Here is a 22,273-nt window from a genome sequence, read left to right on the forward strand (position 1 = left end):
TTTTTATCTCTCCTAGTATCTGCTGAGTCCACTTTATACAGCATTGAAAACACAAACAGAAGAAATTGTTCAGGAGCTTCAGCAGAACCAGAAGGATACTGCCAGTACTGCTGATACTGATGACTGGAGCAGCAGCACTGATGAAGTTCCAGAGAAAAGACGACGACTAAGCCGAACAACAAAGCACCCAAAGAAATCCCCTACACCAGTAATGTATGACACTTACTCAATGGCCACTTTTATAGTAATCTGGCTAGTGAATAATAACAAATGATGTGTTTTGTGAGGCAGTTTCTTCATAGCAGCCACATGGAAAGATTTTTCTGGGAAAAGATCTAATTGATACTTTGATTTAACTTTAACTAAAAAGACTATAATATGTTCAATGCAAATTATTTTCATTTTTATACATTGAAAACAGAAAAAGCTGGGAGAATTCATACAGAATCATGTATGTGGCTGTGCTGTTACACTGGGTGTGCTTAGAGCATGTCCAGTTAAGTCAGCTAGTTCTTGGATGAGCAAAGCCAGTTGTCTCAGCCTCTGCTTGTGCTGTGCTTGATTATCATGAACTTGCTCCAGCCTATTGTATTTGGGCACTCAAAACTGACTGCGGCATACTGTACTCCAGGTGTGGGCTCATGGTCACCCTTCATTCTTGACAATACAGCCCATTATGTAGTTGACCTTCTTTGCACTTACATTCAACTTTTCCGTGTCTGTCAGATCATTTTCTCCAAAGCTGTTTCCTAGCCAGATGACCTTCAGCCTATTCTTTTGCTTGAGTTTTTTTGTAGTAGTTGCAGGACTTTTCTTGTCTCTCGTGATCTTCATGAGGACTTTGTCAGCCTAATTTTCCAGTCAGTTGAGTCTTCTGAGTAAGCACATCTTTTTTCATCCACAGAACTACTTGTCTTATGGAAAAATATTGAGTTATTCTGGCATTATTTGCCCTTGGTAAATAATTTGCTGGCTGTTCCCAGGTACCTTCATGTCCCTTATGTGTCTAGAAATGAGTTACAGAAAGGCTTTTTCCATAGCCTCCCCGGAGACTTGGATCCTCTTTTTGTCTTCCTTGAAGATGATGAGTACTTGCCTTGTTATAGTCATTGGGAAGCAGCCTGCTCGCCATGACCTTCCAAAGCTTGTACAACTACATCTCAGTGCCTTTCAGATAACTGATTTTCATCATACTTAACTTCAGAGTTAATATCTTTATCTTCTTAAGAGCACATTTAAGCTAACGCTTCATTTGATACTTTCCTAATCCTGTATTCAATGGGAATTATCTCTGGCTTTCCTATGATGATTTTTCTTTTTCTGAAAAAAGGTATGTGTTGGAAACTAATGAATATGGTCAAATTTCAGACTTGGTCTTGTAAACATGAAATTGAAGAGCCCTCTCTGGAATGCCATCAGCAGAAAAGCTGCATCGTTGATATTTATCCTTGAGGAAGAAATTCAGACAGCAAGTGTTCTTCAAACTGTAGAAGGGATTGGTGTAATTCTGCAGCTGGCTGCTCTGTGCATAGTTCATTGTTCTCCCCCGACAAATTCTACCAGGTAAAGGTACCATGAGAACAATAGTTTCTCATAACTTCTCGTGATTTGTGTAGATCAATGCTTGTCCATGCATCAGGACAAGCTTGGATAAGTCCTGTCTGTTTTGAAGTGCTACATTTTCATAGTAATTTTGTCTACAAGCAATACAGTGTTCAGTGTTTAATGGTCTACTGCATTCATCATGTGGTTTCTATTTTAACAGTGTAGATCACAAAGTAACTTCTCTGTGTGGCTCTGACACAAGCGAGGATACTCTGAGCTCCTCAGAGTCAGTGGTGACTCTCCAGTTCTCATGGATTTCCTCTGATTTTGTCACAAGAGTAGTGAAAGTCTGCAGAAACCTGTTAGAGACTGCTGCACAGATCGCTAACCTAGAACAAGTGATTGACAGACTAGTTAAAATCTTTGATGCTTTGCTTTATGCACAAGGTGAGAAATCCTTTAACCTGCCATTCATTTGATTTGGAAGTTAGGAAGGCATCTGAATAAAACAGTCTGTTGTAGTAGAGTATTCAAATTACAGATCTTGTGTTAGAACTCCAATTTCTGTGCAAAGCTTAAAACTAAGAAAATATTCTTCTCTGTTTAGAGAGCTTCCTTTACATTCCTTTTTTTAACGTGATTTACTAATCTTTGTCTGCATTTAGGAATTTTTATCTTTACAAGAGACTACATGGGGGCAGTGAGACTAGAATAGAATAGAATAGAGCAGGTTGGAAGAGACCTTCAAGATCATCATGTCCAACCTATCATCCAACACCACCTAATCAACTAAACCATGCAACCAAGCATCCTATCAAGTCTCCTCCTGAACACCTCCAGTGATAGTGACTCCACCACCTCCCCGGGCAGCCCATTCCAATAGGCAATCACTCTCTCTATGTAGAAATGCATGAATATGCATGAGAAAAAATGAACTTCTGGCAATTTTTTCTTTTTAAAATGCATAGAGAAAGAATCCCTTATTATCTCTGTTTCACTCTAAGATTTCAAAGCCTCTGACAGGCTTCAGCAAATATGACTCCTAGAAAGTGTACCACGAGTACTAAGTTCTTCTGTGGTTTTTTAAAAGTAGCTAGTAGGATGAATGACAGACTCTACTAAGACTGAAGTGTGATAACAAGTTCAGCTTACTAGCCACCCGAAAACCCATGTTTGTTCAAATCCAGAGATACTAAAATTACAGACATTGTGCTGTTCACATACTGCATACTGAGGAGTCTCAGGGGTGGCCTTATTGCTCTCTACAACTACCTTAAAGGAGGTTGTAGACAGGCAGAGGTTGGTCTCTTCTCCCAGGCAACCAGCACTGGAACAAGAGGACAAAGTCTCAGGCTGCACCAGGGGAGGTTTAGGCTGGAGGTTAGGAAGAAGCTCTACACAGAGAGAGTGATTGCCCATTGGAATGGGCTGCCCGGGGAGGTGGTGGAGTCACCATCACTGGAGGTGTTCAGGGGGAGACTTGATAGGATGCTTGGTGCCATGGTTTAGTTGATTAGGTGGGTTGGGTGATAGGTTAGACACGATGATCTTGAAGGTCTTTTCCAACCTGGTCTGGTCTGGTCTGGTCTGGTCTATTCTATTCTATTCTATTCTATTCTATTCTATTCTATTCTATTCTATTCTATTCTATTCTATTCTATTCTATTCTATTCTATTCATGCTGTCGACTCTGCAATGAAATTTTTTGATTACTTTGTTGTAGCACTAAATCACTTACTATTGTGTGTCTAAAGTGTAGGATATCAGCTTGTGGCAGTAGTGATGCTAATCTTTGTTGATAGAAGACTAATATTTTGTATCAAATTAAGAGTATTAAATATGTATCTGTTTTCAAATCTATACAGAGCTATAAGAGTCCTATATTTTTGTTCTTTTTTTTTCCCCTAGTGAAAATTCTACTAAACGATCAGATTCTTGATAACTTATGTGAAGTGCTGTCTCTACCCTGGATTTACAGCCATCCTGATGATTCCCCTTTTAAGCCATCTGCTTTTGGTTTCGATCCTCTCGTTTTGAGTCAAAAAACTGCACAGAGTTTCTGTAAGTATATTAAGGTGTACAAAACATAGCATCTCTCTCAAATCATTCTTCTAAAATTCTTTGCTTTGTGCTTTTGTGATGATGGATAAGAGTCAAAATTTAAACCAAGTAATTACTTCCATTTTTATTTTTTTTTCCCTTTAGCACTCCAGGCTCAGTCACACTGTGTGTTCCTTCTGTCTCTCTTCCCAAGAAACATTTGTCTGGATTGGAGAAGATCCATTTATCACTGGGCACTGCAAAGCCCCCATGAAGTAATTCGGGCTGCTTGCGTTCAAGGATTCTCTTTCCTGCTTCACCCACCAAATACGCAGTCCTGCAATGTGATTCCCAAAGCTCTTTTGTATGTATTAATGTTGCTTTTTACTGTGTTGAAGCTGGAGAAAAATGGACAAATGAGAAATTTAGTATAAGTACACAAAAAATTCCTTTCTATTTCATTATGATTTGCTAGATCTTAATTTCAGAAATCCTAAGATGTCAACAGGTGTAAGTGACAATGTTTATGATAGAAGTGTTCCTTTAGTGTGTCCCTGTACAAATTACTTTGCTGGTTGAACACCCCATTTATAATTAACCAATTTAAATTAAGGAGGGAGATGTCTTTACCAGTTAAATGTACCTGATATTTGTCCATGTGGTTCTTAAAATCTTTCCAGTTCCTCTATCTTCTGTATATACATCTTGCTCTCTTCTGTTCTACTGTGTCTAGTCTTCAGTTTCTTTACAGTGTGCCAGACACACCATGCCCAGTGCTACTTAAACCCTTTAACAAACTTAAAAGAAAAAAGATAGTTTAGTGAGACAGATCCTTAAACTGGCCTAATTAAGTATAGTTAAAGAATTCAGACTATGTAGACATAGATCTCTTACATAGAAATGTCTGTTAAAACAATTTCATTTTTGTTTCCATTTCAGAAACCAAATAAAAGACGAATCTGAACTAGTCAAGGAGGCTTGTGCAGCTATAGTTGGGAAATTATCTTGCTGTCTTTCTGGTACATACAGTGTACAACCTTCCTTAGCAGAGTCTGCCATTAAGAATGCTACTTACGGTATTTTATGTAGCAGCCTTACTGTGACTTCTATTCATGAAAAAACTTGTTCTGTGCAAGCCTGGGTTTTCAAGCCATTCCTTATTCTCCTTGAGAACAAAGTACCCAGTTCAGTAAAGCTAGGTATGTGACCTCACCTTTATCAATTTCTGTATGAGGTGCAAAGTCATTACTGTACCTTGCTCTATTGTTTTTTCTTTCTTTTTTCAGTAGCTATAATGATGCTTGAAATGTTTTGTTTTAGTTGATATCACTGCTAATACGTGATATGCTCAATACTTTTTCTTTAAACTACCTTGATTTCATTTTGGTCTATAGCTATATCTAGAAATGTAACACTTGAGAAAATCTGCATTTTAAATGTCTTATTTGATTTGACAATATTAGCTCTCGATTAAACAAAGCAACGTTGTGCTTTACAGCTTACTTGCATCACTGATTTGTGCATTTCAGTAGGTGTGTTTAAAAAAAAAAAAAAGAAGTATTACAACTTATTTTTTTTCCCTTCCCTCCTCCAACCTGTGCCACCCAGCATTTATAGAAAATATACCTCATCTTTGCAAACATCTAGATTTTAACACTGATGAGTCCAGTGCAAAGATTCTTGTTGGGTCTTTTTTGAATCTAATGGAAGATCCAGACAAAGATGTAAGAGTGGCTTTCAGTGACTGCATAAAGAACATACTAGAATCCTTTGACTCTGAAGAAGTATTCATAAAAGAGGTGAATTCATATTTTTTGTTGGCTTTCCTTGTTTACTCTGTGTGGTTTTTTTTGTTTCAATAATGTCAAACACAGTCTTTGTTTTGTTTTCATGTATTCCAGCTGTTTGTTTCAAGAATGAAAGAAGCCTATACAAATGCCAAAATATCAAGGAATAATGAGCTTAAAGATACTTTGATTCTCACCACAGGAGATATTGGAAGGTACTTTTGAGAGTATCTTGAAGATTGCAAAGTAGTGTCAATTTGTGATGTGAAGTAACTGTTGTTTTGTTCAAGTCTATAAGGTTAAATTGCTGATTTCACGGTCAGCCTTTGTCCAGAGTTCTTTGCAACTGTAGTAAGCTCTTCATTGATATGGACTCTACCTATTTTAATTTTACCCTGGCATAGGAAGTACAGATAAGCAATGCAAATGCAGTGATCAGTCATTCTGCATTGTGGTAATTGTATATTCTTAAGTCATTTTATGAATACAACTATTCTTTTTTCCTTTTTAATTCTTTTTCTTCTGCTTACTTTATAAGGGCATCCAAAGGAGATTTGGTACCATTTGCCCTCTTGCACTTGTTACACTGTTTGTTGTCCAAGTCAGCTTCTGTGGCTGGAGCAGCATACACAGAGATTCGATCCCTGGCTGAGGCTAAGTCCATAAAACTGCAAGCTTTTTTCAGTCAGTACAAGAAGCCTATCTGTCAGGTAAAAGAGTTGATGTTTGGAGAAGCATGTGTTTAGGTTCTTTTTGTGTGTTTTGAAAATGGTGTTAAAGGTAAAAATTAACAGTATATTACAAGGTGAAATCTCATAGGACAAGAAAGAAATAATTTTAGAATAGAATAGAATTAAGCTTGGAAAAGACCTTTGAGATCATTGAGTCCAACTATCATCCAACACTATCTAATCAACTAAACCATGGCACCAAGTGCCCCGTCCAGTCTCTTCCTAAACACCTCCACTGATGGTGACTCCACCACCTCCCTAGGCAGCCCATTCCAATGGCCAATCTCTCTTTCTGTGAAGAACTTCTTCCAAACATCCAGTCTAAACCTCCCCTGGCACAGCTTGAGACTGTGTCCTCTTGTTCAGGTGCTGCTTTTTAAGAAAAGCAGCCCACAAACATTCAGGAAGGAATGGAAAATCTTTTGCTTCCTTGAAGGGAGAAGATTGTGGCAGAGCTGCTTTTATGTTTTATTCCCTGGATGTTGGTGTTCTGAAACAGATGAACTGTGTTGTTTCTTGCATTGCCACAAGAGGCTGTGGTTTAAGATTGGCATTTAAGTCAGCATTTTACAGGCATAATACTGACATGATTGATTTATTCTTTTGCTGTACCTAAAGACAGAAGTTCTGTTTAAAAGAAAATTATCAAATGCAGACTTTTCTGGGTCTGAATTTTTATTTTTTTTTTTTTTTTTAATAATACTATGTCTGAATCCAGGGTTACAAAATTAAATGTTGTTAAATGGGTGATCATAGAATGGTAGGAGGTTGGAAGGAGCCTGCGGAGATCTTCGAGTCTAACCTCCCTGCCGAGGCAGGATCCCCTAGGGCAGCTCACACAGCAACATGGGTCTTGAAAGTCTCCAGAGACAGAGACGCCACAACCTCTCTGGGCAGCCTGCTACAGGGCTTCATCACCCTTACTGTAAAGAAGTTGAGGTGGAACTTCCTGTGTTCCAGTTTATGTGTGCTTCCCCTTGTCCAATCACAGGACACCACTGAAAATTGACTGGCCCCTTCTTCTTGACAGCCACCCTTCAGATGTTTGTAAACATTAAAAAGATCCCCTCTCAGTCTTTTCCAAACTAAAAAGCTGCATGTGTCTCAGCCTTTCCTCATCAGACAGATGTTCCAGTCCCTTAATTACCCTCATAGCCTTTCTTGGACACCCTGTCCCTCTTTAACTGGGGAGCCCAGAACTGGACACAGTACTCCAGACATGGTCTTACCAGGGCAGAGTAGAAGGGTAGGAGAACCTCACTTGACCTGCTGGCCACACTCGTAGTAATGCACCCCAGGGTACTGTTCACCATCTCAGCCATAAGGACACATTGCTGTCCTGTGAATAACTTATTTTCCACCAAGACTCCAAGGTCTTCATGGAGCTGCTTTCCAGCAGGTCAACCTTTCTGGTGATAATCAAGTTCTATTACAAAGTAATAATCCTAGATGTGTATGCAGTAAATGAGAAATAAAACCAGATGCCTAGAAAGAAGAGCTAAACTCTTGGGTTTATTTTTAGGGAGTGAAACAAAGAAAAATAATACGAAATGTCTTATTTCTTCACGTGTAGTTTCTGGTGGAATCCCTGCACTCCAGCCAGATAGCAGCATTGAGCTCTCCATGTCAGGGTAATGAGCTGCAGAGACAAACAGCTGCTCACCAGCGAGAGATGGCTCTGGACATGCTGTCCGAGATCGCCAATGTATTTGATTTTCCAGATCTAAATCGCTTTCTCTCGGTAAGTTGGTCATTTCTTTTTAGTTTTTAGTTTTACTGCTCTGTGTGTTTATGTTTTCTATTTAAGTCCACAATTTTTCTGGGAGTGTCACAAATTTGAATTTATTTTTTTTCTCTAGTTGCTGTTACAATGTAGAATATTTTGGGATTGCTGCCAGTAGGGGCTCAAATATAGCAGAACAGTTGTGTCAAGGAGTTCAAATGATAGCTGTAGTGGCAATTCAAGTATGACAGGTGATGAACTGAGGTCTAGCTACCGATTGAGCAGATCTCTGTAATGATGTGGTGCACTCAGAGGAATTCTTTTGAAGAGGTGATTTTTTGGCGTGGTGTCTGCTTTCTTGTTTCAAATTAAGCAAGCTATCATTCTGTGGATTCTGATTAGATATTTGTTTTGCTGAAAGTGTTAAATAGATTCATGCTCATATCCTTATTGCTTGCTGGTAGATGGGAAATGCACAGCTATAGAGCAAGCAGTGTGATAGTTGACTAGTAGGTTGTCAAAGTGTTGGGGGGTGTGTGTTGTTTTTGTGTTGTGTTTTGTGCTCTTTTGATTTTGGTTACCTTTTGTTGTTAAGGTTTTTTATGTTTGCTGGGTTTAATTTGTTTGTTTTGGTTTTGTTCCTTTTATGATTACCTTTTCTGGAGAATCTGGATGATGCAAAATACGCACTTTTTGTTTGCATTTTTGTCAGTATTGATTAGATGAAGCACCTCCTTAAGTAATTGTCTGCATTTTTAATAGATACTTCCACCTTAATAAAGTTCTTCTTTATTCACACTTATGACCATATGTATGATCAGTGTTGTTCTTAATTTACCAGCGGACCCTACAGGTTTTGCTCCCTGACCTTGCAGCCAAGGCTAGTCCTGCAGCCTCCACGCTTACTCGGACCATAGCCAAACAACTGAATGTAAACAGGAGAGAGATTTTAATTAATAACTTCAAATACATCTTCTCTCATCTGGTCTGTTCCTGCTCCAAGGATGAACTTGAGCGAGCACTTCATTACCTGAAGGTCAGTTGGCATTTGCTGTACTGTATGTGCAGATTAGAACTGATGAATAATGAGCTTTCAGTGAAGGAACTGCAAAGTGTAGATGGGGAAATTGTACATATAAAAGTTTTGTTCTTGCTATTTATAATCTGGTGGCTCTGGGCAACTGTTGTAGGATACTTTGTGAATTAAAAACTCTAAACTGACTGGAAGCTTTTTCTTTGATTTTTATGGTAAATCAACCAAAGACAAGAGTCTCTTGATGTGCTAGTTTGATTGTGATGAAATGAAGACTTGGTTTCTGTTTCCTCCTTGATTATAGAATGAGACTGAGATAGAACTGGGCAGCCTGCTGAGACAGGACTACCAGGGACTGCATAATGAATTACTGCTGCGTATAGGTGAACATTATCAACAAGTCTTCAATGGTTTATCAATATTGGCTTCCTTTGCATCTCACGATGATCCCTATCAGGGACCTAGAGAAATAAAGTCACCTGAACAAATGGTAAGAACTTCCAGATACTCATGTTTAGTCTTATTCAGTATTAAACAGTATTGTTTTTTCTTCAGTTTGAGACAAGACAATTTGGCATTCTCTGTACCTCACTTCTTTGAGACAAAAAGTGGAGGAAAGGCTGGCATTTCATATGAAGTGTTCTTGCAATAGGTAGATATATACCAATTATCCCTTAAAAACAAACAACAACCTGAGAGAAACCCCAAACAGATAAATACCCCCCTCCCCAAAATCCTGCTGAAAAAAAAAGGGCAGGGCATGTCTTTCCTTGACACTGATACTTCTTGCAGAGCAGTATATATATTTGATTTCTCTTTCAGAGTTAGCATTTCATAATTGCTTTCTAATTTCTTAAGCTTAGGAACGTGTTAATAGTAACATTATTTGAGGTTTTTACTCTTTTTCCTTTCCACAGGGTGATTACCTGCAACCTAAATTGCTTGGTATCTTGGCTTTTTTCAACATGCAGTTACTGAGTTCCAGTGTTGGCATTGAGGATAAAAAAATGGTGAGTGAATTTGATTTTGAATATTAGACCAAAGATAAGCAAGGGCTCTTTTAATACTCCAGATTTACTGATGTGATTCTGCAGCTATCACTGAAGTCGCAAATGTATTGAGGTTCTGATGTGATTCTTGAAAACTGATGGTCTCACTGTGGGTAGGACTTGCATGTAAGCTCAAAAGGTTTTGGTTTGTTTCTGTTACAGTTAGCTGATGCATGTATCTTAGTCAGACAAGGTGTATATATTCAGTCAACCAGTAGTTATGGAGGAGGAATCCAAGTGTGTGTTTTGTATGTGTGAAACAAAGTGGAGAGTGAGAGAACATGGGAGAAAAACGGAGTTACTGCAGGGAACAGCGTTGTAAGGGTACAACAGAGCAAAGCCAAAGAAACTAAATGCCCATCTATGAGAATCTAGGTTTTATTGCTTTTGTTTCTCACAGAACAGCTCCATTCAGCTTTACAGTAGAGAGCATTTAGAGCAATCGGAGCTCACAACTTGAGATCAAGTCTGAACATTCTGCTTTGTTAAAGTAGTGCCTCTTGCCACAAGAGGGGCCTTTTAACCACCTAACAGAGGTAGTGCAGGTGCTTTCTGTGGGGAATTTTTCAGTGCTAGAATGTGTATTACTTTTACATTCACGGACTGCATTTTCTCTGGCGTTCCTTAAAGCTTTATGCTTTGCAGATATCCACACTTAGATGTTAACCACACTTAGATGTTTCCACAGCCCCATGTGTTCACACTTTCCAAATGTCTTTATTTATATAACATTTCTTCTGCTGCACCTGCTATCCTACTTGGTTCTGTCTGTCTTTTGGTTTTTGCTTTTTTGTTGGTGAGTTTCATGAGCTTTCTCAAGCTGAGCTTTCTTCCTGTGTTACTGATTGTCATGCTGGACATTGTGCTACCTTTTTTGACACAGTATTACAGGGACTGAAATATCTCCTGTTTTACCTGCATCTCAGTATTTCTCTTATGTCCTTCATCAACCCCATTGACAACCTGTTCTCCAAAGCATACCAGTCACTTCTGCAAGTCAATTCTCTTGTTTTGTTTTGGTTGATTGGTTATTTTAAATGCAGTTTTTTTTCTCTCTGCATTTCCAAAACCTGCTCTTCTCAGCTTCTGAAACTTTTTGGACATACAGTCAATCGTGTCTTGTAACAGTCTTCTACGACAATTAACTCCTTTGATATCCAGAGTTCTTCCTTCTCCAGTGTGTCACTAGCCTAACTAACAACCTTTTTGGTAACATTAGTGCCATTACCAGTTCCCTTTCATTCTCTTCCTCTAACCCCAAGTTCTTTATTGAAATACCAAACTGAATTTGATGGCTCATAATGTATGATTTCTTAAGCCAGGGTAGCTTAGTTTTACTAGGAAATACAGCTTGTATAAGTTTTACTATCTAATGCATTAATTTATGTCTAGGCTTTAAACAGTCTGATGTCTTTAATGAAGCTCATGGGTCCCAAACACATCAGTTCAGTAAGAGTGAAGATGATGACTACACTGAGAACAGCTCTAAGATACAAGGATGACTTTCCAGAACTGTGCTGCAGGTGAACTGTGAACTGTGTACCCAAACAGGGACATAGCTACTGTTTCTGTCCTTGAGTACAATGTTGTGTTTTGTGGGTTTTTGTAGACAATTTTAAACCACAGAGCTAAAATCATGTAGTGTTTCTCATGACTTGCCTTAAATATCTTTGTAGAAAGAATAATCATTGATTGCTGTTGTTTTGTTCTTTCTTGTTCAGAGCCTGGGATTGTTTTGTTCGAAGTCTGGACCATTCCTACCTTGGCTCCTTGCTTAGTCATGTGATAGTAGCATTGTTGCCCCTTATACACATCCAACCAAAGGAAACTACAGCAGTGTTTCACTTCCTCATAGTTGAGAACAGGTACCCTACAAAATATTGCCAGTTACATGAATTAAATCCTGTAATCAGAATGGGGATTACCCTACATGAAAGTTGTCAAACACTGAAATGAGAACACTCCTCTTTCTGCAAAATAGTATGTTGTTCTGTAAAATCCCCATTTGAAATTGTAATGGGGATTAGATGATAGCCTCATCTGAAAAGCTTTTTTATATATTGTCCCTATGAAAAACCTGTGATGCTGTGGCCAAGTTACAACCCATTCAGACACCTTCCCCTGCCAGATTTTCTGCTTCTGTGTCTTTGATGCTGGTACAGAGAACTATTTTTTTCAAGACTTTTCTGATCCAACTAATGTTTACTCTAATTTTTTGTGTGTTTATTTGGTAACTCTTAGGGATGCAGTACGAGACTTTTTACATGAAATATATTTCCTGCCTGACCTTCCAGAACTGAAAGAAATTCAGGTTGTTCTTCAGGAGTACAGAAAGGTACAGCTTCTTTCATTTATTGATGACAGTTTGTTTGTTTGGTGTTTTTTTTTTAAGCATCTAACAGATCAATGACAAGGAAAACACATGAAGTTTATTGGTAGGTGGAAATAGTATTTATCTGCCTCCAAGGCAAAACAGAATTTTGCAGGAATACGTTAAAGCAGGTTCTGATCCTTTAGGAGTGAAATACGCTCATGTTTTAACAGACCTATTTCTGTAGCATCCCCTGAACACTCACTTTCATATTTTGAGACTAAAGAGATGCTAAGATTAAAAGTATGAGCGATAGCAATAATCACTAATCACATTATAAGACTGTGTTACTTTTAAGTTCATCCTTCTTCCATATTATTTCTAAAGCTAAGAAAGTGTCTGTTTTTAGGAGCACTTTGTGATCCTTTTCTTTTGCTTTCTCTCAGAATGGACAGGTAATAGATGGAAGTAGCAATTATTATGGGAATGAGGTAGCAAATTATTGTTTGACTTGTGATGCTAGACAAGGACATTCTCGTTTAGTAATTTATATTGCAAAGATGGTGTAAATAAAAAATGTAGCAAACACTTTAAAAAATAGACAGGAAGAAAGTGGTGTATGGATGTAGGCAAGAACCATGGGATGGTTTGCATTAGAAGGAACTTTTAAAGATCATCTAGTTCCAACAGTCCTACAGTGGGTAAGGACACCTTCCAGTCAACCAGGTTGCTCAAGAACATGTCCAATCTGACTTCTAACAACTCCAGGGAGGGAGCATCCACAACCTCCTTGGACAGCCTCTTTCAGTCTCTCACCACTATCACTGTAAAGAGTTTCTTCCAAGTATCTCCTCTCTTTCATTGCCCCTCCTCCCATCGCTACAAGCTCATGCAAAAAGTCCTTTCCCAGATTGCTTGTAGGCCCCCTACAGGTACTGAATGGCCTCTATAAGATCTCCCCCGAGCTTTCACTTCTCCAGGCTGAACAACCCAGGACTGGACACAGTACTCCAGCTGGGTTCTCACAAGAGCAGAAGGGCAGGATCAGCTCCCTCATCCTGCTGGTCACACTTCCTTTGATGCAGCCCAGGACACAGTTGGCCTTCTGGGCTGCAAGCACCCATTGACAGCTTATGTTGAATTTTTCATCGACCCACAAGTCCTCCTCCTCAGGGCTGCAGGTGGAAGAGTAGTTTGTATGTGTTCTCACATGTGTTGTTTGAGGTGATACTTAACTGTTTTCCTATTATGTGTAATGCAGACTTCTCATGTTTTGTTTTGTCCAGGAGTCCTCCAAATGCACCGACTTGCAGACAGCACTGCAGCTATCCATGAGAGCTATTCAGCATGAGAACGTGGATGTTCGTATTCATGCACTTACCAGCCTGAAGGAAACACTATATAGAAATCAGGTACAGAAAACCTGCCTCAGTAGGGTGGCAGTTTTGATTCAGACCCTGCTAAGACACCCTGGGGGGCTGGCAGGGGGAGGAGAGCGGGGGAGATGCTTCTCTTGCCTGGAAGCCCTGCACCTATGCCAGGTGCAGGAAGACAAAGACCCCTTGCTGACAGGCAGGATTTTCTGATAGAAAAACAGGGCACTGCTGAGAGAGCTACCCCCCTCCCCACACCCCCTTTCTGGTTTCCTTGGTGTTCTCTCTCTGTGTGTGGAAAGCAGCTGCAAGCAGATAGGAGAATCTCTCTGCTAAAAAGTAAAAGGACTTCAAAGGAATCTCATCTTCTCTGCAAACTGGCTTTTGTGACTATATTTCTGGGGGAGATTACACTTATGTGTATTTCTGTCTAAGCAATAACTCTTGCAGCTCAGGTTAGCAATACCTTGCCATGCCTTGCTTAGTTAGAAATCTAGCAAACTAATAGAGGCAAATCAAACTTAATCATTAAGGTTGGAAAAGACCTCCAAGATCATCAGGTCCAACCTTCTACCAAACACCTCCATGACCACTAGACCTTGTCCCAAAGTGCCACATCTACTTGAACACCTCCAGAGATGGTGACTCCACCACTTCCTTGGGCACCCTGTTATGTTAAGCATAATAATGGAAAAAATCTTCACATTAAGAGAAAACTTATTCTGTATTTGGACTAAATGTGAAAGAGGAGAAAGATGGGCCAAGCTGAAAAAGAAAGGACACCCAATTAAAATGATGGACACTGATAAAAGGAATTGAAACCCTGGGTTTTGTAGGACTAAGAGTGAAGAAATGGTCAACAAATGGGAAATAGTAAGGATACAAATGGCAGCTGAAGCAGAAGGTATGATAAGAGCTGAATGAAAGCAATGAAGGGGCAGTTAAGTGAAAAAGTAGAAAAGAAGAGAGGTTGATGATGCACAGAAAGAATAAACTTTATTTAGAATAGAATAAACCAAACCAGGTTGGAAGAGACCTTCAAGATCATCGTGTCCAGCCCATCAACCAATCCAACCCACCCAAAGAGCTAACCCATGGCACCAAGTACCCCATCAAGTCTCCTCCTGAACACCTCCAATGACGGCAACTCCACCACCTCCCTGGACAAGAAAATGAAAGAAAATGAAAAGAAAATGAAGTTAGTAAAGAAGTGTAAGATAATGAAACCAAATATTGGTTGTGACACCATGATTAATTGAGGCCCAAATCCCTCATTCATTTGTCTAGCCTTTGCTAGGGTAATAAGTTACTTTAGGGCAGTTGGACTATAGTTATAAAATGCCAGTATTAGAATCACTAACTTAAAAGTCATGGGTAAATTAAATACAAAATAAGAGTTGCAGATGGAAAATTTCTGAGATTAGAATAACTCTTTTTTTATTTTTCAACCTTCTAGGAAAAATTGATAAAGTATGTGACAGACAGTGAAACTGTGGAGCCAGTCATCTCCCAGCTGGTGACTGTACTTCTCATTGGCTGCCAGGATGCCAATTCCCAAGCCCGTCTGCTTTGTGGAGAATGTTTAGGCGAACTGGGAGCCATAGATCCTGGCAGGCTTGATTTTTCAACAAGTGAAACTCAAGGAAAACATTTCACATTTGTGGTAAGAAGTGTTGCTATATTAGTTTACAAGAGTTTAGAAGTTTATAAGTATTTTTTTTTAATAGTACTTGAGAGTAGGAAACCTTATCTTCAGAACCTCTGAAAATCTGTACTTGCTTTCCCATCTAAACCAGTTTAGAGTCGGGCTTCAAAGTGACTATTCAGAGATTAAAGGTACAGCTGTTACTGTTTTAATAAAAACTGGTTCTCTGTTTGTGCTTGAGGCTGGTGTGGAGGATCCAAATTTTGCCTATGGATTACTAATGGAACTAACAAGAGCATTTCTTGCTTATGCTGATAATGTTCGTGCTCAGGATTCTGCAGCGTATGCCATTCAGGTAAGCTATATGATTAGATTCATATTTTCTCTTCACAAATTATTTCCTATCACACTGAACTTAGAATTATGCAATATAAATGTACATTTTGAAGTGCATATTTTCAGCATTTGAAACACCTCCTATACAGCTTTAAATTACAAGGTAAAAGGTTATTCAGGGTACCACTTTGAGTTTTGGAACTCCCAGGGCTCACTTAGAATTCTGGGGAGTTGTCAGATAAAAGTTTTGTCTGCTTTAGTGTCACAATACTTTAGGACAGACCTGATGTCTCAGAGATAGGTAGCAGTCCATATATAGTGATTCAAGGAGTAGTCCTGAGACTGACTTAGGAATGGTGCAGGTTCCATAGGCAGAAATAAAAAGCAGTAAGTATTCCTACAAAGATTTCTGCTTACACTTTTAGGAAGCAACTGAAAAGGAGCCTACTCTTATTTTCAGACTCCAGTCTTTTGTGCTGGTTTGCCCAACTCCAAGCTGGTTTGCTTGTTGTTTGGCTTTTTTAATTATTGTAAATATCTTTGTGAAAACTTTAGGGCAATTTCTTGCTTCAGGAGAAAGTAAGTGGCCCCCTATATAGGCCATGGAATCAGAAAATTTCCTTAGCTTATGCACAAAGAGGAATCAGACCATCTTCTGGTTTATTGGCAGATGTGAAGAGAGAGATTATGTGTTCTGAACACCAACTGGAGGATCTGGGGAATCAATAGTTACTTGAAATCACCACTGCCTAGTAATGAGGGATTAACAATGCTGGGTGAAAGTCTTTGTGGTTCTAATTTCTGAATTAAGCATTCTGTGACTTCAGTCTTATTGCTTATGTATATACCCCAGTTTTTGTTACTACTGTGACCATCAAATCCTTCCATTGCTAACCCTGCATTTTCAGGAGTTACTGTCTATCTATGACTGTAGAGACACAGACACTGACTGCCCAGGCTCCAGGCTTTGGAGGAGGTTTCCTGAGCATGTGCAGGAGATCTTGGAACCTCACTTAAATACACGGTATGTGACAGCTGAAACAATGTTTTTTTCATCACACCTTTAAAACCACTTCCATCATTCTGTTTTTTCCTCTGGGCTAGCAATAACTTAATTTTGTTTTGTGATGGTTACTCTTCTGTGAAGAGTGGTATGTATATACAAAATTCAAATAAATTCACCTTATGTAAAGCTGAATTAGCACTTCTTTGAATGTTATTCTCTAGAAATTATACAAGCAAAATGCTGAGCTCTTGCTTTGCTCAGATCTGTCCCCATGACATTGTCTTATACAATGTTTTCAAGCTTTTGTTTCTGTTTTCTTTCCTCTGCACAAATTTTTGCTCAAATTCGTTAACATCCTTTTACTGCTAACCTTTGTAGAAGCAGGAGTAGCTCACTGGGCTTTAATTTGACTTTTCATTTTGTTGAATGAATGATAAAAATAATATGAAGAACACTTCAAATTGCTTGTGCACCTACATTTGAAAAAAACAACAAACTTCCTTTCTGTGATGAGATTTGCCTGTTCAGAAAACAAACTCCTTCATTTCTTGGCTCTCATGTGCTCTGGATGTTTCTTGTCCAAACCAATACTCACGTAATTATCAAACTGCAGTCTTAAGACTGATTTGAACAACACTTTGAAGTATAGCTAGAAATTCTGCCAAGATGTTAGGTTGTTCCTATTTCATGTTGTATTTTAAGAAGCTCTAGAATAAAAGGTGTTGATTACTGAAAGTATTTGCTTAATTCTTTTTTAAAAGACTGACAGAATGAAACCCTAATATTATTCCAGTTAGGGAACTTCACCATTAACAAGGTGATACTGTTTTTACTGTACTCATTTTTTTTAATAGCTTTATTAAATGGATATTTTAAAATTACAGGTACAAGAGCTATCAAAAGGCTATAAATTGGTCTAAGATGAAGAAGCCTATTTACTTAAGCAAATTAGGTGATAATTTTGCAGAATGGTCGGCAACCTGGGCAGGTTACCTCATAACCAAGGTAAGCAAATCATAGAATTGCCTGGTTGAAAACACCTTAAGGTCATCGAGTCCAACCATAATCTAACATCTCCTTGTACACTACTGTTAGACCATGTACCTAAGTATCTCCTCCAAACACCTTTTAACAGCTCCAGGGGTGGTGACTCCACCACTTCCCTGCACAGCCTGTTCCAGTGTCCAATCACCCTTTCACTGAGGGAATTTTTCATAATATCTTCTGGCATCTGGGCAGGGACACCTTCTGCTAGACCAGCTTGCTCAAGGCCCTGTTCAGTCTAGTCTGGAACGCCTCCAGGGAGGGAGCATCCACAACCTCCCTTGGGCAACCTGTTCCAGTGTCTCATCATGCTTACTGTAAAGGATTTCTTCCTAATCTTCAGTCTAAATCTCTGACCTGTTTCAGCTCAAAGCCATCCCCCCTTGTCCTATCACTACAAGCCCTTGTAAAAAGCCCCTCTCCAGCTTTCTTGTAAGCCCCCTTCATAGTTTCCTACTTCATGTAAGCTTTTAAGGGTGGCAGAGAAGGTGAGTGCAGTAGCAGACTCTCAGCTTTAAGGCTTTTTCTATGGCCAGTAGAAACTCACAGTGGTGTAGAAAACACAGAAAAGTAGAACGTGTAAGTAATGCTTTTTGTCATATCAGAATTTATCATGTTCAGTAGTAGCTGCCATCTGGCATCTCTGCTGCACGTTTAAGTCTGATGAACCTTCTGTAGGAGACAAATATCTTAAAATTATTTGATGGAACAGAATTTGTATTTGTTAACAAAGAGCAACCCATTCATTGTTCAGGCATTTGTGCTCTTGTAATGATAATGGGAATAATGTTTTTCTATAGGTGCGACATGATCTTGCCAGAAAAGTTTTTGATTGCTGCAGTATTATGATGAAGAATGACTATAAAGTGACAATTTATCTGCTTCCCCACATCCTTGTTTATGTTTTGTTGGGATGCAGTCAAGAGGATCAACAAGAGGTGAGAAGCCTAAGATGGCAGTGATCTTCACAGGAATGTTGAGGAACTGTTCTTCCTAAGAGCACTGCTGAATGACTGTAGACTTACATGAGCAAATTATATAGGTGTTAAACCCCTTTCCCTGTATTAGTAATATAAAATTTCTGCCAAGATTTGAATATACTCACACAAGTTCATGTTGAACTGTTTTTATGTGGATTTCCATCTATTTCTTCAGCAGGGCCTAGTATGATGTATTAGGCAGTTAATTGTGACTGCAGTAACATCAAGAGCTGGAGTGCTACAGAGAGGAAGTGAGTGCAACACAAACAAGGAATAAATTGGACTTGTATACTTCCAAGAATTCAGACTCATAGTTTTTCCTCTCCCTTGCATACACTTAAAAATTAAATGGGAAAACAGTTCAGCTACCAGATTCATGCAGAACAGGATTCATAGGTGCCTTGTAGCAAAGGAGGGATGGAAGAGAAAAGACTCATCCCCTCTGCTTGCTTTCAGTTTGCTTTAACAGAAGTGTAAGAGGCTGGAAAAAAACATTCTCTTAATTTGAACTTTCTCAGCTAAGATATGTGTGTTTAAACATTGTGGATGTCTAGAGCTGTTGATGATTTTCCTTGTCTGAACAAATACATCCACAGTAAGCATCTGTTCTTTGTTAACTTGTTCTGTTGACTAAAACAAACAGCAGGTCTTTCAGCGTGGTATTTACACGAACAAGCAAAAAATAGATCTGTGACCTAATAGCCAGTAGATCATAGAATCACAGAATTGTTTTGGTTGGAAAAGACCTCTGAGATTGAGTCCAACTTTCAGCCTAACACCACTATGGCCATTAAACCATGCCCCAAAGTGCCAAGTCCACATGTTTCTTGAACACCTCCAGGGATGGTGATGCCACCATCTCCCTGGGCAGCCTGTTCCACTGCCCGACCACATAATCAGATAACTTGACTCATCTCAAACTTTGAAGTATTGCATTCTTAGTAGAAGGGCAGTAGCATTCATTGTGTCTTGGAACCTAAAATGTCAGCAATTGTGATGGTTATTCCAAATCCAAAAGTGTGCTTTTCAGAGGCTTTGTGTTCTGTATGGCATCTGCTGACAACAGTTGTTACGTGGTTTGCTGTCTCTTTCCCTTAAGGCTGTGGGACAAACAGAACTTGCAAATAAGTAAAAAATTATTAAATGATACAATTAAAATATCTAGTGTTTCAGTTTGACTTGTGTATTAATTGCTGTTTCCTACTATTTTGATGCCTGTATGGCACTTCTGTCTTTTATTTGTATAGGTTTACATGGAGATTATGGCTGTTCTGAAACATGATGATAAGTCTACCAGGAGACTTGAAGACAGTGCATCTGATCTGAGTCAGCTGAGCACACAGACAGTGTTTTCCATGCTTGATCATCTAACTCAGTGGGCTAGACATAAATTCCAAATACTTACTTCTGAGAAGAGTACTGGCAAGTCTAGCAAAGACAGAGGTGATCAAAAAAGTGAGTGGTGCTTATTTTATATAAAGTGGCATTTATGTTCTTCAAATAAGTATTTAAATTTGCCACTTGAATTATAGCCATTGCAAATGTAATATTTCTATAATCTGCTTTGGTTTCTTGCTATCATATTGGGATTTACACTCCTCCCACCCCAGATCAAATGTTTTGAATGCCAATTGTAAGAAATGAAGATATAAAATGAAATGTGAATTTCTTGATAGTTGTCTAAAGGTTGAGTTTAACTTACTCCATCCTCTCTTGAAAGCTGTAGGAAGTTCATCAGATTATCACATTATCCCTCTAAGTTGTGAAATGAATTAACTGAATTTTGATGTATAAGATAATTCTTAGAATTATTAGAAGTCCCTAATGGACAAACACTTTAAAATGTCTTTTTTCCTGTAGCATCAAGTGAGGACTATGGAGAATATCAAAATGTGACACGTTTTCTGGACCTCATCCCTCAGGACACTCTAGCTGTGGCTTCCTTTCGTTCGAAGGCTTACACCAGGGCTGTGATGCACTTTGAATCGTTCATCACAGAGAAGAAACAAAATATTCAGGAGCATCTTGGATTTCTTCAGGTTCTGAATTATTTTTTTGTTTTGGTTTGATTTATTTTAAAATTAAAATGGACCTAGATGAATAAAGCCCTGCCAAATTCTTTGAAGAGCAGAAGAAAAAATGAAGTCAGGCTCTTTCTGATAGTAACAAGTCTTTAGTCATCTGTCTTTCAGCAATATTTAGTGCTTCCTTTTGTTTATCATGCTTCTTGTATGAAAAAGAAGGAATGCTTTCTAGTGTATAATAAAAGATTGTAAAATCTTGAAAATATTTAACTTGTTGTGGAAAAGTATAGCTAGATCTGCCCTTTTTTTCTGAGGGAACGCAGCCAACTGTAACAACAACAAAAAAACCAAAGAAAGCTAAGTGGCTTTGTCTAAAGTAGAGAAAGACCTAAAGTTAAGGGCATTGCAAACAATTTAAATTATTTTGTTTAACCTGTGGGATGAGCCTGTTTGTAATTCCTTGTGGTTTACATTCCCCATTGATATTTCAAATTGAAAATCTTAGTATGTTGCTTTGCTACCTTAAGTAATCTGCGGCTTTGTATTACAGAAATTTATCATGTAGTAAGAGGATATATGTTTTGCCCTTTGTGCAGATTGTTTCAGATGACTTCATGTGTTCATTCTTTCTATAGCATGAGTTCAACAGTGTTACAGCATGCTAAAGAAAAGTAGGGCTCAACTGTGGAAGTAGCCCAGAAAAGCTGTCATTTTCCATGAAAGCTGAATGTCACGAGGTCCTACAGTGTAGTTCTCCATTTCCAAGAAGATGTGTGGTTCTGAGCATGTTATATATAAACTGACTTTTTCCTGTCTTAGACTTGTTTGTAATGTTTATCTCCATTTCTCTCTGGATCCAGAAATTGTATGCTGCTATGCATGAGCCAGATGGCGTAGCTGGAGTCAGTGCAATTCGGAAAGCCGAACCATCTCTCAAAGAGCAAATCCTTGAACATGAAAGCATTGGCTTGTTAAGGGATGCAACAGCCTGTTATGATAGGGCTATCCAACTAGAACCTGATCAGGTAAATGCAACACAAATGATTTTTGTTTTTCATACATACATACATTTATATAAAATCCTTTTCTAAATCTACTGAACAAACATGAGGCTAAGACAAAAATACCTCATCAGAATACAAAATACAGTGGGAACCTAAGAGTTTATTGTAGCAGTTTCTGAATAAGTATTGCTATTGGTAATGCTTATGAGCTGAAACACATCTTCTATTTGGTTTACATTGTAATTTTCAGGCTTTGGTTAATAGTTGGATGCTTGTATCCATTTTTTTTGCTAGGACTGCTTGCTAATTAAGTTTAGCCTTTGCTTGGGATGGTCTGGAATTGGGTTGTTGAAGATTCAGTCAGTACTGGTACATGCCAAGAGAACTGTTAGAGCAAGTTACCACAGGTTTTGTTCACAGTAATTCTGACTTGCAATGTTTGATTATTGATTTCCAGGGAAAATAATATAAGGGCAGTTAGAAATGGATTAAGGAAAACTTATAATAACTTGCCTTCCATGCCCCCTCCTTTTTAAAAATAGAACATTTCAGGTACTGTAAATCTGAGCAGTACTGGAAAATCATGATGCTTTTTATGTGCCTAAGTGAATATCTGGAGATGTGATGTTAAATGCAGAGAGA

The 22,273-nt window shown here is 38.6% G+C and overlaps 1 protein-coding gene across 1 annotated transcript in view; it reads left to right on the forward strand.

Annotated features, from left to right (window-relative positions):
* Positions 1–22,273, forward strand: part of ATR (ATR serine/threonine kinase) — a 43,649-nt gene that overhangs the window by 3,823 nt on the left and 17,553 nt on the right. The window contains exons 5-29 of the mRNA XM_068145220.1: positions 17–213; positions 1,369–1,563; positions 1,766–1,992; positions 3,454–3,606; positions 3,751–3,949; positions 4,525–4,784; positions 5,194–5,384; positions 5,487–5,587; positions 5,911–6,082; positions 7,677–7,844; positions 8,668–8,862; positions 9,164–9,349; positions 9,777–9,869; positions 11,301–11,431; positions 11,630–11,773; positions 12,150–12,243; positions 13,506–13,631; positions 15,049–15,255; positions 15,479–15,592; positions 16,482–16,597; positions 17,464–17,584; positions 18,424–18,561; positions 19,851–20,058; positions 20,464–20,642; positions 21,488–21,652. Of these exons, the coding sequence (XP_068001321.1) occupies positions 17–213; positions 1,369–1,563; positions 1,766–1,992; positions 3,454–3,606; positions 3,751–3,949; positions 4,525–4,784; positions 5,194–5,384; positions 5,487–5,587; positions 5,911–6,082; positions 7,677–7,844; positions 8,668–8,862; positions 9,164–9,349; positions 9,777–9,869; positions 11,301–11,431; positions 11,630–11,773; positions 12,150–12,243; positions 13,506–13,631; positions 15,049–15,255; positions 15,479–15,592; positions 16,482–16,597; positions 17,464–17,584; positions 18,424–18,561; positions 19,851–20,058; positions 20,464–20,642; positions 21,488–21,652 (4,080 nt within the window). The remainder of the gene's footprint in view (positions 1–16; positions 214–1,368; positions 1,564–1,765; positions 1,993–3,453; positions 3,607–3,750; positions 3,950–4,524; positions 4,785–5,193; positions 5,385–5,486; positions 5,588–5,910; positions 6,083–7,676; positions 7,845–8,667; positions 8,863–9,163; positions 9,350–9,776; positions 9,870–11,300; positions 11,432–11,629; positions 11,774–12,149; positions 12,244–13,505; positions 13,632–15,048; positions 15,256–15,478; positions 15,593–16,481; positions 16,598–17,463; positions 17,585–18,423; positions 18,562–19,850; positions 20,059–20,463; positions 20,643–21,487; positions 21,653–22,273) is intronic.

Source organism: Melanerpes formicivorus, unplaced genomic scaffold (genome assembly GCF_026170545.1).
Source record: "Melanerpes formicivorus ecotype bairdi unplaced genomic scaffold, bMelFor1.0.p_v2 SCAF_12, whole genome shotgun sequence".
Classification (NCBI taxonomy): Eukaryota; Metazoa; Chordata; class Aves; order Piciformes; family Picidae; genus Melanerpes; species Melanerpes formicivorus.